The 13145-nt window shown below is 46.2% G+C and overlaps 1 protein-coding gene across 7 annotated transcripts in view; it reads left to right on the top strand.

The window, feature by feature from the left end:
• Window positions 1-3073: 3073 nt before the first annotated feature.
• The window catches only part of ST3GAL3 (ST3 beta-galactoside alpha-2,3-sialyltransferase 3), a 174714-nt gene continuing 164642 nt past the window's right edge, over window positions 3074-13145 (top strand). The window contains exons 1-2 of one of the 7 annotated variants that reach the window (XM_040072438.1): window positions 3074-3119; window positions 3836-3980. In XM_040072438.1, the coding sequence (XP_039928372.1) occupies window positions 3866-3980 (115 nt within the window). In that variant the 5' untranslated portion in view covers window positions 3074-3119; window positions 3836-3865. Of the gene's footprint in view, window positions 3120-3519; window positions 3756-3835; window positions 3981-11501; window positions 11578-13145 lie in introns of those variants that run through there. The other 6 variants (XM_040072440.2, XM_040072437.2, XM_040072439.2 and 3 more) reach the window with 6 other exon arrangements.

Raw genomic sequence — 13145 nt, 5'->3', positions numbered from 1 at the left:
CATGAAAGAAAATGTGGGTAAGCATCAGTTCAGTGGGAATGCCTTGTGGTTCTCAGCATCTCCTCATGCACATGAGGGGAATTTGCAGAGCAATTTTTGCATGGCCCAGGCGGGCTCCTTTCAAAAGAAGGGCAGAAGGAAGCTTTGCTTATGGTTACGCTGGTGTGTCCAAGTCATGCTTAGTCCAAGATGAGTGTCTCTGCAGCATTGATGCAGGGACACAGGGCTAGGACCCCTCACTACCTGCTCCAAGCAGTGAACAGCCCTAACTGTTTTGTGCTACCTGCTAATGCAGCCACCAGCTGTGCCCTCTGCCAGAGCCTTTTTTCTCCAGATCATGGCCAGTGCTGCTGTAGGAAATGCTTCACAGACACATGGCTCAGCAGGTTTGCTGCAAGTGGGTTTTGTTGAGCAGGATGGGCTAGACCATTTGCCTGATCATTTGGTCAGTTTGGCTTTAAAAAGCTCCAGAGCATTCTGGAAAGCAGCACAGCAATATGATAGGATTTAATCAGACTTAATTATTCCCCTGCTGTCTATCTCCTAGCAACATCCAGCTTGACATCTGCCTGCGAATGAAATGTGTAAGCTAAGTAGGAACATGTTCAGACTAAAGTCCTGTTACTTGAACCAAATCACTCCACTAATCATTGCCTTAATTCATCTCATGGCCATCAAACAGCTGCCAGGAGCTGGTACCTGATTTTCCAAGATACACAGCACTTGCCTTCTGATTTTTTTCCAGGCTGGCAAGAAGGGTGACTTCATCCTGGGCTCTTTGCAGCACACTGACACCTGATAACAGGGTTAGAGTTTCCTGAGTGACAAACATGGGCTTAGGAGCAAGCCCCAGACTTGTCGCTATCTGGCTTCCTGCTGTAGGTCCCTGCTTATCTCATCACTGAAATCAGATCACCTGCCGTGCCCGCACACCACGGGGTTCAAATGTGGTACAGTCGGGGGCGGTTTAGGTGAAGCTTGGGGACAGCTGGAGCAGATGTAGCGCAGTGGCAGCAAACAGTGCAGCAGCTCCGTGTCACAGGGACAAGGGCGGTTGAGGCAGGAGGATGAGACCCAGCTTATGCAGATGGAGGGATGAAGATGTAAAATTGGGCTCCAGCCAGACATGATGTGGCACAGAAGTCGGTGGGGCTGCTGGAAGAAATGAGTCCGGCAGCAGAACCGGGGCCATAGGACGAAGCTGCCCGCACCAGCCCTGGCTGCAAGCTCGCCGTGAAGCTGGAGGGGAGGGAGCTGCCTCAGATGAGTGAGAGCAACGAGCACCCTGAGCAGGTCAGCCTTGCAAGCTTGGGGGTTGGTGGGGCAGCAAATCTGCAGATGGACAGGGCTGCAAGGACGTGGTTGTGTCCCCTCTCCACATACCTCCTCAAAGGCAGTGATACCTAGGTGTTTGCATGAGTCTCTTGGTCTCCTGTGCTGTCTCTAGAAGTTGTTGATGGCATCCAAAAAACCTAATGGCGTATCAGTGTGACATGTGTCTCCCTTGTGTCTCTGCAGAGGAGTGTGGTAGCTCTGGAAGCCTGGCTGTGTGGGTGCCACTGGCAACCAACATGCACTGACTTCATTTGTGCAGAGCAAAAAGTGAGGTTTCAGGCTGTGAAAATGGGGCTGTATGAGCCCCCACCAGCTCTCCCTGTGACCAGCAGGAGCTCTGCCTTTTGTCAAGGGGCGCCAGCTCTGTGGTGTTCAAGGCAGTGTGTGCCATTCAACATTGGCACCTGGGCTCACCTCAGAGGGAGCTGCCACCATGCTGCACATTATCTTACTAAGATTCTCTTAAAACCACCTTTTATTTTCTTTCTGTTATCAGTGACAAATGGAGGGTCACTGGGCTGGTCACTAAAGATGCAGGCTTATTCCTTACCGATTACTTTCTCCCTCATGACTAATAATTTCCCTTTATCATTCTACCCCTGAGAGGCATTATATTAGACTTTGTCATTTGCCCTCTGCCTAAGGAGCATAAGAAGGATGTGGGGCCAGCAAGAACAAGGGCAATGCTGTGGGAAGAGTGCAGTGCAGGCTGGCCCCAGTGCTGCTGTGCTCACAGGGCAGCTGTGCAGTGAGAAGGTGGAGGCTGTAACGTACCGGGAAGCCCGTGGAAGCTGCACGGCCTGCGTGGCGTGAGCTGCGCTGTGCGGTGGAAGGGCAGCTGCGGGGTCCGTGCCGCCTGCTGCGGTCCAGTGGTGGAGGCTGTGCCACACCGGGCTGGTGGCACAGAGCCATGCAGGAGCTGGGGAGGACCTTGTTGGGTGTGCAGTGCTGGGAGGGTTTGCAGAAGACGGAGGATGGTGTGAAGGCAGTGGCAAGGACAGATGCTGTGTTGGGGCAGTGATGGAAGCATCCCAGGGCTGCGTTGCCGTGTCGTGGCTGCAGCTTGGCTGCGCAGAGTGGAGCAGGGCTGAGAAGCCATGGGGGCAGCGCAGCACTTGAAGGGAGACGCAGCGCACTCAATGCAGTGCCTGGAGGGCGGATGATGCCGTGTCACTGCAGGGGCGCAGCGGCCGGGCAGGAGCTGGGGTCCCTCAGCTGGTGGAAGGTGCAGTGCTGTGAGGTGACAGTGCGGAGCCTCACAGCGGGTGCAGTGCTGGCTGCAGTGCTGGCACCCAGTGCCGTGCCGGTAGGCACCGCAGTGCTCTGGAGGTGCTACGGCGTGACTGGGGAGCGACGCCGGGATTTGGAGGAGGAGCGATACCTGGCAGCGGCCGTGAGGGCGAAGCGCGGGCAGACCCTCTCCCGCGGCGCCATCGCCACGCGCCGATTCTGAGGGGCATGGGGGGCGCTCCGCGCACGCGCACCGCCGCCCTGCCGCAGCGCTCCTCCGGCGGGGACCCTCCCCCGCCCCCCCGTCCGCCCGCGCGCCATTGGCTGCGGACGCCTCCCGCGATTGGCCGGGGCGCGGCCCCCCGCGCCGTCCCATTGGCCGGCGGCGGCCGCTATGCGGGCGGGCCCCGCCCCGCCCCGGCGCGCCATTGGCGGCCGCGGCGCCCCCCCGGCGGCGGCGGGTCCCGCTGGGCGCGCCCGGCATGGCGGCGCCCGCAGCCCCGCGCCCGGGGGGCGCAGCCGGCGGCCGAGCGCCCGGGGCCGGCGGCGGCCGGGTGAGAAGGGACGGGAGGGGGCGGGCAGGGCCGCTCACAGCGGCCGGCGCGGCGAGCGGGGCCCGGCGCGGCGCGGCGCGGCGTAGCCGCTAGCGGAGCACGGCGAGGCGGGGGCAGCCCGGCGGTGGCGACGCCGCTGCCCGTTCGAAGCCGGGCTCCAGCCGGCCGCCGGCAGCTGTCAGCCGGCGGTCAGCTGCAGTCCTGCCCGTGCCCGGCGAGCCCCTCTCCCCAGGCGCCGGTACCGCCTGTAGGGCAGCGCGTCCCCGCAGCGCGGAGTGGCCGGGACTCCGCGGGGCTCCAGCCGGGACCGGCGCTGCGCCGGCCGCTCCCGAGCCCCGCTGCCCGCGGGACAGCCCGGCGCTGCGCCTTTGCTCTCTGGCGTGTCGGCAGGACGCGGTGCTGGCCAGGCCCCGGCGGCCGGGGCCGTGCTGGGCTCGGTTGTCTGAAGCGGGCAGGAGCGGGGCTGATGCTCTGTCACAACGTGGCGGTGACCCCCCCGCCTCCCCGGAGCGGCACTGACCCTTGTGACGGCCAGAACAAGCGGCTGTCCGGGGCGGTTCTTGTTTCACCGGTCTGCTTTGGGGAACGCGTGTGTTTTACCCTGTGGAGAGCGCGGCTTGGGATCTGTGCGTTATGGTGGGTATGGGATTGCGTGTTTTGGAGAGGATGCCTCTTGGAGAAGGTGGCTTCTACCTCAACCCGTTTCTCTTTCTCAGGTTATGTAGAAGAGCAGATTTAATGTGAAGATGGGACTCTTGGTGTTTATGCGTAACCTGCTGCTAGCCCTCTGCCTCTTTCTGGTACTGGGATTTCTGTACTATTCTGCTTGGAAGTTGCACCTTCTCAGATGGGAGGATTCAAGTAAGTAGGCGAATGCTGCAATTGTTTCTGGGCTCCCTAAAACATCTGTTAAATAGTTGCAATAGTGGTGAGATAGTTCTGATTTAGTAATATTAGAGGAATGTGATTAAGCCCACTCAAATGCTAGAGCTTTTAGTATGCTTAAGGGGTCGAATTTGTGACTACGTAATGCTCTTTATGGCTTTACTTTTATTACTGGGTACAAGAGCAGGTTCATGCTTTATAAATCTAGTATTAGAGATCTCAGTTCTTAGAATATTCTGCTAGTTTATGATTCCTAATTGTCAAAATAAAGAGTTTGTATGTTGAGGCTTTTATTTCCTGAATCCTCTGTAAGTTTTAAAATATCTAGGTTGGTTGGTTTTTTTTTTTTTTTCCCCTCTGGTGAATTTTGATTTCTTTCCGTAATCATGTGTGCTGGTTATCTCATCATCTTACTTTGTCCTTCAGAAATCCTCATCTTCCATTTATCTTCCATATTGTTATCTGCCAAATATCTGTCATCTAAAGGATGTCTCTCAACCTTTTTAAGTCCAAAGAGACATCTGACCTCATTGAATACAATCTGAGGATTGTACTGTGCAGTAAGGCCATAGAAGGTTACAGTTGCAATGAGACAGAAATTAGGCTGAAGTGTGATTGCTCCGTTGCTGCTCTTATTTTTGTTTGTGTTGATTTTCCCTGCTTGCAAGAACTATTTATTGAAAATATAAAAACAAGAAAACAATTCCCTCCTCTCCCCTCCTGCCCAAAACACAAGCCAGCCTTCCTTGCAGCTGTTCCACAGGCTGTTTCAGATGTCTCAGAGCTGACTGTTGCTCCCTGGATCAGCAGCTGAGAAACACTGATCCAGAACTGACAAGAAGCCACAGCTCAAATTTTTCTTTGCTGTATTGCGTTTTTGTGCATGCTGATGGAGGTTTCTGCTGCAATGCTTCTTAAACTTAGCATTTTTCTACCTCTACATGCTCCAAATCTGTTGTTATGTGCTCTTAAGAAGTTTTACGTGATGACAGATGATGACTTGGATGTGACACTTGTGCTGAAGTACTGATTTTGACAGGAGAACTACTAAGGTGCCTTGGACTAGAACAGGTATTGTAAGACTAAATTTGTGAAAAGAGATGCATAGTGGTTTTTTGAGCAGGGATTTGTTTCTTCAGGTTTGTGCTTCAGAGAGGGAGTTAAAAATCTTGATTATGAGTTTCTGAAAAGTAGCACTTTAGTTGACAAGGTGTAGAAAATCCTTCCTGCATGAAAATAAATATGGTTGTGGTTAAAAGAACAGTTTTGTCATATCTACTATTACATGATGATCTGTTAAGAAATTATACCACCTACCATCCTTTACTTCCTTCATGCCGTCAGGAAATCATGTTGGACTTCCCAAAGCCTGCAAAAACCCCTTTCGTGCCACAACTTGTGTGTGATCTTTGTTACAAATGAAGAAGCAGCCGTGTGTTTATGTGTCATGCACCAAGGTGCTGAGGAGGGTTCTAACTTTCTGCACTCCTCTTTGGATTTTGTGCCTTTAGCTTTGTGTGCTGTTTGTCACTTTACACCATGTCAACTCCCCGGGGAGTTTTGTCGTAACTTTAGGTTGCAATGCAGTGTTGCAAATCTGTGTGCAGACACTGTGGATTTCTATAAATGGAACACTTTTACCTGGAAAGATGACTCTAAGTTGCAGCCTGGTTAAAGTTATTTCCGTTGAGTACATTGGCTCATAATTTGTGTACCCAGGGTGTTCTGACAGGAGCACTGTGAGGCAACATAACGGACCTTTGGTTTGGGGTATGTGTCTCCCTTTCTCTAATCTTTTGTGTAAAACGTGTCATTCATTTATTCTTGGAAGTTGCGCTGCTTGCATTAAGCTTCTTCAACATGTACAAAGAGATGATGCTAGCTTGAGGATTTAGCTTACTGTTCTTTATCAGTTGTAACAATTGATTTAGGCTGTACTGTTGTTTCTTCTGGACACTTTGGTGGATTGTGTCTTAAATATTGGATGAAGTTTCTTGAAATATTAGCATAAGCAGCAGTCTACTGTAAAGGGGCGGATGCTACATTTGAAACAGTAAAGATGGTATCTGTTTTCCGTTGGTCTTCAGACTTTTTTATGTATCAAAACACATTTTATTTATCATGTAATTTAACACAGGAGGAACTTATGCAAATTTAAAGTACAAATTGAAAACCTCATTTTGGGAAACTTGATACAGAAGAGTTAATGCTAAGTTTCTATAAATCAGCATTTGGAAGTTAACAGATGACAGATTTGAATTACATATTTTACTGTGATTAGGCTTTCTTGAGAATGTGTAATATGATACAAAGTATAATGGGGCACTTATACTTTGTATTTGCTGAAGGGGAGCCTTGCTTAGTTAAGTGCACCAGACAGCTGGTGCGTGATAACTGTTGTGGTTTTATTTCCTGAATTACAATGCAGTGTGTGACCTTGTAAATTTCCTTAAGATTGATATGATAATGCTGATGTCCCCAAAGGCAAAACTAAGTCAGCTGTGTTAATTTTAGGGTCCTTAGTAATCAAAGATAATAGATTTTGTGTGTGAGTTAACTTATTAAATTATTTTCGCTTTTCTTGTCACCATCTTTCATCTGTTTAACAGTGGCTCCCTAGCTTCAGCAGTGACATTCACCTTTGTTCTGTTCTTTGTGCTAGAGGAAGTATGAAACTAAGCTGATCCCAACACCTGACACCCTTGCAATCTTTTCAGACACTGGTTGTAGTAAACTTGACACCTGCATTTAATAATGGAAGCAAACAAATTTGTTGTAGAGTATGGTGGGAAACACTTGATCTGCTTATTTGCTCCTTGTGTGCTTTGCTCACTTAATGTTTTAGAAGATGACTGTGCATATCATTGTCATGGATGAATTTGAATGGTAACTGTGTAAAGTCGTTTACTGTGTAAACTAGCCTTCCTGACACTTGGATGTTTGTGTATTTAGCTGCTAAAGTAAATTAATAGCTAAATTGTTTTGTTTATATGTACATCTGACCTCTAAAAGAAAGGAGGCTAACCTTTGAAATAGACTGAAAGATACACATTAATGTTTCTCTTGATGTTTCTTTAACATTAAATGTTCTCCACTTAATGCTAAATCTGTCCTCCTTGAGTGGTGCCTTAGTGAGTACTGTAAGAATTCTCCTTCCTGTGTGACTCTACACCTTGCAAAAATACAAAGGAGAATAGGAAATAATTAATTCTCTAAGGCTTATCTTTACTGTGACAAGAATAGATTGGGTGAACTAATTAACATTGAATTAAGTTCAACTGCTTCTTCTATTCAAGGCAAACCTCCAGTGATTGCTAGCCCTCTCTCATCCTTTTAGTGAGTATCATGACTGGCTACTCTTCCCCAAGCCTTGTTTCATGTCGGTGGCAGTATATTGTTAGTTCTCAGAGCAGCAGCAGCAAAGTACAAAAATAAGGAGTGTAATGCTGAATGTGGGAGGGCCCATGAGTGATTGTTGGGAGTATATAAGCAGGGTTTAGGACAGAGGTAATATTTCCTTTTTCTCTTTCCTGATGTTTGTAATGTAGTTTCAGTCTCTTGACAGTGCTAAGAGATGGGCACCATCCCTGCAGGTTCTTCCCAGACAGGCACTAATGATGGATTCCACAGCTCTCTGCTGAAGTGTTGAGTTGCATGGAGGTGTGCTGAGCACATAGAACTGATAATGTGATGTGGAAGACAAACAAGGAAATAAATAGTTTGTAATCTGGTTTAGCTGTCCTGAACATTCTAGAAGGAACTTAGAGGAGCAAATGCTTGTACTGCTGTTCTTTGTGTTTCTGAACACTTGGTTGTCAGGGAATTCTTGCATAGTAAAGGTAGTGATAGGAGCAGGCTTTGAAGCCTGAGACGTACACTGCAGCCTCTTTCTTAGCAACGTCCCATCCTATTCCTTCCTTGAAGCATTTGGCTCTGAGGAGGAAGGAAGATGTCTGTACCAGTGTGAAGATCCAGCTCGTGGGAGGGTGTACTGTTGTCTTTGAAAAGTGTGGTGGGAGATGGAGTCTTGCTGACAGGCCCTCCTAGGTTTGCTTTATCAGCTTGGAGGAATGCATTTTTATGCATAACAAATTTAATACTCATGTTTGTTATTTAACTTTTGCAACTTCAAAATGAATGTGTTGTAAGAAAGTAATGATTCCGTTAAAAAGCATTCTGGCAAAGGAAATATTGGATTCATTCCCTCAAGGCAGCTTTTACTTTTTCCCTCTCTCTCAAAGTATTGAAATATACTTGGGACAAGGACAGTGTGATGCTGTTTCTTGTTCTCTATTGTGTTTCTTTTTACATTAGCACTGAACTAATTTAAAGAAATATATATTTTGCATGAAGTACTTTTGCCAAAACCCATGTTAATACAGTTTGAGCTTGTCAGTTTGAATGTGGCTTTTGAAATATCTCCAGGTATGTTCTGTTGATATCTCCTTACAAAAATCAACTCACTATTCTGTCATCTGTTGCTCTGTGTTATTTTCAGCTCTAATTCTGGCAAGGCAGCCAAAGTGATAAAGCTTTGGGAAGAGATTTTCTGAAGGTATTTCAGGACCCTTATCCTTTTTACTCCTTTTTTTTTTTTTTTTTTTTTTTTTTTTTTTTTTTTTTTTTTTTTTTTTTTTTTTAGGATGTCTGTTTCCAAGGGAACTGAGGAGACATAAACAGGCAAAACTGACTCACTTCTGGTTGCAGGTTTTTAATCTGCTTGCATTTCCATGGAAACCAGTCATGCAGCAAAAAAGGGTGAATTAATCAAAAGCAATCAAACCTTTATTGTCAATATAAATACCGGTTTATGTCTTTCAAAGTGAGATGCTATTTTGGAAATTCTTGTATTAGGGTGTAACAATGTACTGAAGAAATGCATCCTCTTGCAAGGTTTGGGAAGCGTGTACTCTTTCTCAGGTGGCTGAAGCCTCGTGGGTGTGCGGTGGTATTCGGGATCAGTGGGTGTGGCTGTTGTGTCAGGGGAGTGGATCTTACCTACACTGACGAGTGATTTCTGTTCTTTGTTTAATGAAGAACCAATGAAAAGACATTCAGTTGGTGTGTGAGCAACTAGGCCATGGAGACAAACTTGTCTTCTTTGTAGACAGAGTCGCGTAATGGCTTTGTGTTCTGCTGTGACTGTCCTACTTGCCTTTGCCAGAAGATGGGAATGCAGGAGTGCTCCTATAAAAAATAACAACTCCGGGCCAGCTCAGCTTGGCACTGGGAGCATAAATCTGATGAAAGTAGTTTGAACTGGGATGGCTGAATTGATGGTTAGGTGGCTGAGGGAACATATTTTTTGACGAGGCATTCATGGTGCTGTTGTGAGGATAGCAAGCAAATGGTGATAGTAACAATTTTAATTGCTCTGTTTCTATGGCATAAGCTTTTGGGGTGGGTGGTGTGTATTCTTTAAAGTAGACTTTATTGTGGTTGCCTCTGCTTCCTAGGCTGGAAAGCCTGAGGGACTAACCTTGTGGGCATTACTTTTTTAAAAAAGACTGGTTTGGACTGTATTCTGCAGCACTCTAAGCTTCCTGAAACCGTTGCTTTTTTTTTTTTTTTTTTTTTTTTTTAATGCTCTGCAGGAGGAGACTTGGTACAGCACTGAGATGGATTATTGTGAATTCTTTAATGTTTGAGTTATTTGTAACTTTAAGTTTTTTTTCATCCACTCAGCTGCAGCATGTGTTAGTGCTGTACTTTCTGCACCAAAATTGAGAACAAATGTTTAGAAAGTTCTCATAACATGGATCCAGCTACAGTTTTAAGGATCTCTTTGCTAGTTTTCAGATGCTTTAGGGATTTGAGGATCACAGTGATGCTTTTTTGAAATGTTATAAATAGCAACTAATGTTATTAAAGCAGCAATGGGTATTAGAAACAAAGATGTAAAAATAGAAGTGAAAACAAGAGTTGTCTGGTAAAGTAGCTTAACTTTTTAAGATTTCTCATACTGGGCTGAAGTATTCCATTAGTGTTCAGCTTGAAACTTAAAGCTGTAGTGTACTAACTCTGGTAGATAGTTCTCTTATCTGTGCAGAACAGAGGAGGAAAATGGATTTGGTGCCCAGAAATTGTCACTGCTCAAGTTACTTTGTGCTCCCTCTTAGCCTGCCAGAATAAGGAGCACGGCTGAACTTAAACTCAGGCAGCTCCAGGACACTCAGTTGTGGTAGTATCTTTCACAGCTGTAATTGTGCCAGCTATTTCTCTCTTGGCTGGAAGCTGGTATGCGTGTTCCTGATTGCTCTTGCTCCGGCTGTTGGATGTAACTGCACAGAACTGCCTGCCCGGCTCACCCGGGGCAGCTGCATGTGCCAGCAGGACAGAAGAGACAGTCTGCTCAGTGAATGTGAATCAGAACTTAGGAGAGTTAAAAACGAAATGAAAACATTCACGGGTGCCTCTCTGTCTTTTAGGAGGCAGCACTTCACAGGACAGACAAGGAGCATAGGGGAATGAAAGTGCCCCATCTTTTTCTGATCTCTTACTGCTTATTTAGTGAAATACCCAGCATTGCTTTATGACCCTGCCATCCCTCCAGGAATTTCAAGTGCTGCTATAATGTTAATAGTGCGGGACAAAACTCTGCAGGGACAATGGGAAATGATGCATGACAGAGCTGTTGAGAGAGGGAGCAAGTATAACATGCCTTGTCCTTGGGATTTCTCCAGAGGAGGAAACTCCCTGGACACTCTTCTGGCTTTAGGAGCACGTAAGGAGTGAGTTTAGTGAAGGTCATTAAGGGCATAGCACCCTAAGCATCTTGTGGCACTGTAGTTGTACTGTCTTCATTTTGGCTTTTTTGGGTTACTGTTTTAGTTCTGGGCCAGTGCTGACTTTTTAGCAAGATTGAAGTGTAAGGGGCAAGAGTACTTCTCCATCTCCCTGTTCAGGGCTGGACCTTAGTTTTGCATTTTGACATAGTAAGTTGCTCTTGCTTCTCTCGACAGGGACTGTCTTGATGCTGTTTGAGTCCCTTCCTATTTCCCCCTCTCTCCATTTGTGTTATTAGCTGATGGGTACAATTGAGGAAACTTGCCCAGTTTAAAGCAGAGTGTGAGTTTTGTTTGTTTTACTTAGTTGACCTCAGCCTGACTTAGTGCTTCACTTGCTTCACTTGCTCAACTCGTGCATTTTCTCCCTGGCCTCCCCAGAAATTTTTGGGAAGGGTATGTTCCTGTGACTTTGGATGGGTGGACTGGGAGAGTGTTCGTAAGAAACAGTGTTCAGGGTCTTAAATGCAGCCAAAGCTGTGTCTTCCAATACAGATTTCCAGAAGACAAAGTCAGCAGTTTTCCATATTCTGGAAAGGTACATTGCAGTGAAAGCACTTTACCTCTGGTAGCAATTGCTCTGCAGCTGAGTGCTTTCAGAGGTGAAAGGATTTATTCATCTCAGCTGACTGTGAACCCCTTAGCAATGCATTCAGCTGGAAACAATACCTCCTTGTGAGAGCTGTGTCATCTGTGTTAGTGAGTGGTTCTCTGCCTCTCCTCATCCTCACCGTGCATCCCCCCCATCTCTCACCTGTACCATTGCAGCGCTGGCTGTAGTGATAAAGGTATTTCCAACCTCGGTGGGAACCACTCGTTTGATAGAATAGATTGCACCTTTTCCATTGGCTTTGATGCAGTCAGGCTGGCTTTGGGCACCTTCCGTGCTCATTTCATTTCTGTTTCACATCAGCTCTGCTGACTTGGGACTTGGGACAAAGGAGGTAATTTGTGATTTGTCTCAAGTTGGACAGCTGGTGCTGCTGTTATCTGAGCGTGGCCTTGGTGCTGATTCTAACTGTTCCTGTCACACTTAGGGATGATTTCCAGAGATTTTTCCTGGTTTATCTTCTTTCAACATTGTCACTATAACATATCATTTTTTGTCATTGCAGTCTGGGTTTACATCACAGTGTCAGGCTGAGGCAATAAAGCAGCCGAACAACCTGGGTATGACTTGCAAGGACAAGTACACTTGGGTCATGAGGTATAGCTCTCTATGATTTATGTATCTCTTCTGCACTTCAGAAGGAATGTAATTGTGCACCCAGGCAAAAAGTAATTTGTACTGCGCGTGCATATCTTGAATAGATGTTTGAACCTGAGGTAGCTGATTTCAAGTGGTTACTCCTTCATGGCACTGCGTGATTATCTTGCTCTTGTATGCATTGCTTTCTTGAGGAAGTTAAGTGTGTGAGGATAGTGCCGAAATTCTAGTCAGGTACGGAAACCACAGGATGTTTCTTAACCAGTTATTGGTATTTTGTATAACCAAAAGCCTCAACAGTCCAGGAAATGTATATTTCTGAGGGTCAGAATTTAGCATTTCTTACTCAGTTCCGAAACACTATTAAAAAAAAAAAAAATCAGAATGTGTTAAAATCAGCTATTTCCATTTTTAAATGCTTATAAACATGCATGTTTCTTAACTTTTTTCATGTCACGCTGTGAACCCTCCTACTTTAACTCAGTTCTGTTACAGCATGTCACATTTTCCCAGTTGTTGCCCTGTGGTGTTCGGACACTGATTAAATGTGAGTCATCAGAGCTGCAGCAGTACAGAAAGTGTACCCCTTAATCACTCACAGAACGAAAAGAGTTAACAACTACAGAAAAGTTTAACTGCTATCTTTTCTATATCTACAATGAGCGTGCATGTTCCAAGGAGTATCTTCTTTCAAAGCACTATGAACAGATGCATGTATGCTTTAAAAGAAGTAGTGAAAAAAAGATGGTGCAGAAATCAATAAAAGCTGAGTTTTCCCAATGGTTAAGTAGCTGATGGCTTCCTACTTCTGAAGGCTTACCCTTAGTGTTGCAAAGTTAATAATTTATAAGAGCAATTGCATCTTTTTGTCTTTGTTACAAGTTAATAAATCTCAGAGTAGCTATAAAATACTATGTAAATATTGTTTCTCGGCTGTAATTGTGTTTGGACACCCTAATAAAAAAATGTACCGAGGCACATTTATTAGGGTGAAGGGTGATGAATGCACTCAGGAAGGCAGAGGAAGCTGAGGCACAGGAAAATCAAATTTTTCTACGTCATGCAGCAGCTCAAGGGCAGAGCTATGAATAGAATAAAGGTCTCAAGGTTTTTCATCTCAGTCCAGTTGGCCAAATGAGACTCACTGTC

The sequence above is a fragment of the Hirundo rustica genome, chromosome 9, assembly GCF_015227805.2.
Source record: "Hirundo rustica isolate bHirRus1 chromosome 9, bHirRus1.pri.v3, whole genome shotgun sequence".
NCBI lineage: Eukaryota > Metazoa > Chordata > Aves > Passeriformes > Hirundinidae > Hirundo > Hirundo rustica.
Note: the sequence above shows the minus strand (reverse complement) of the source record. Positions and strands in the feature narration are given on the sequence as shown.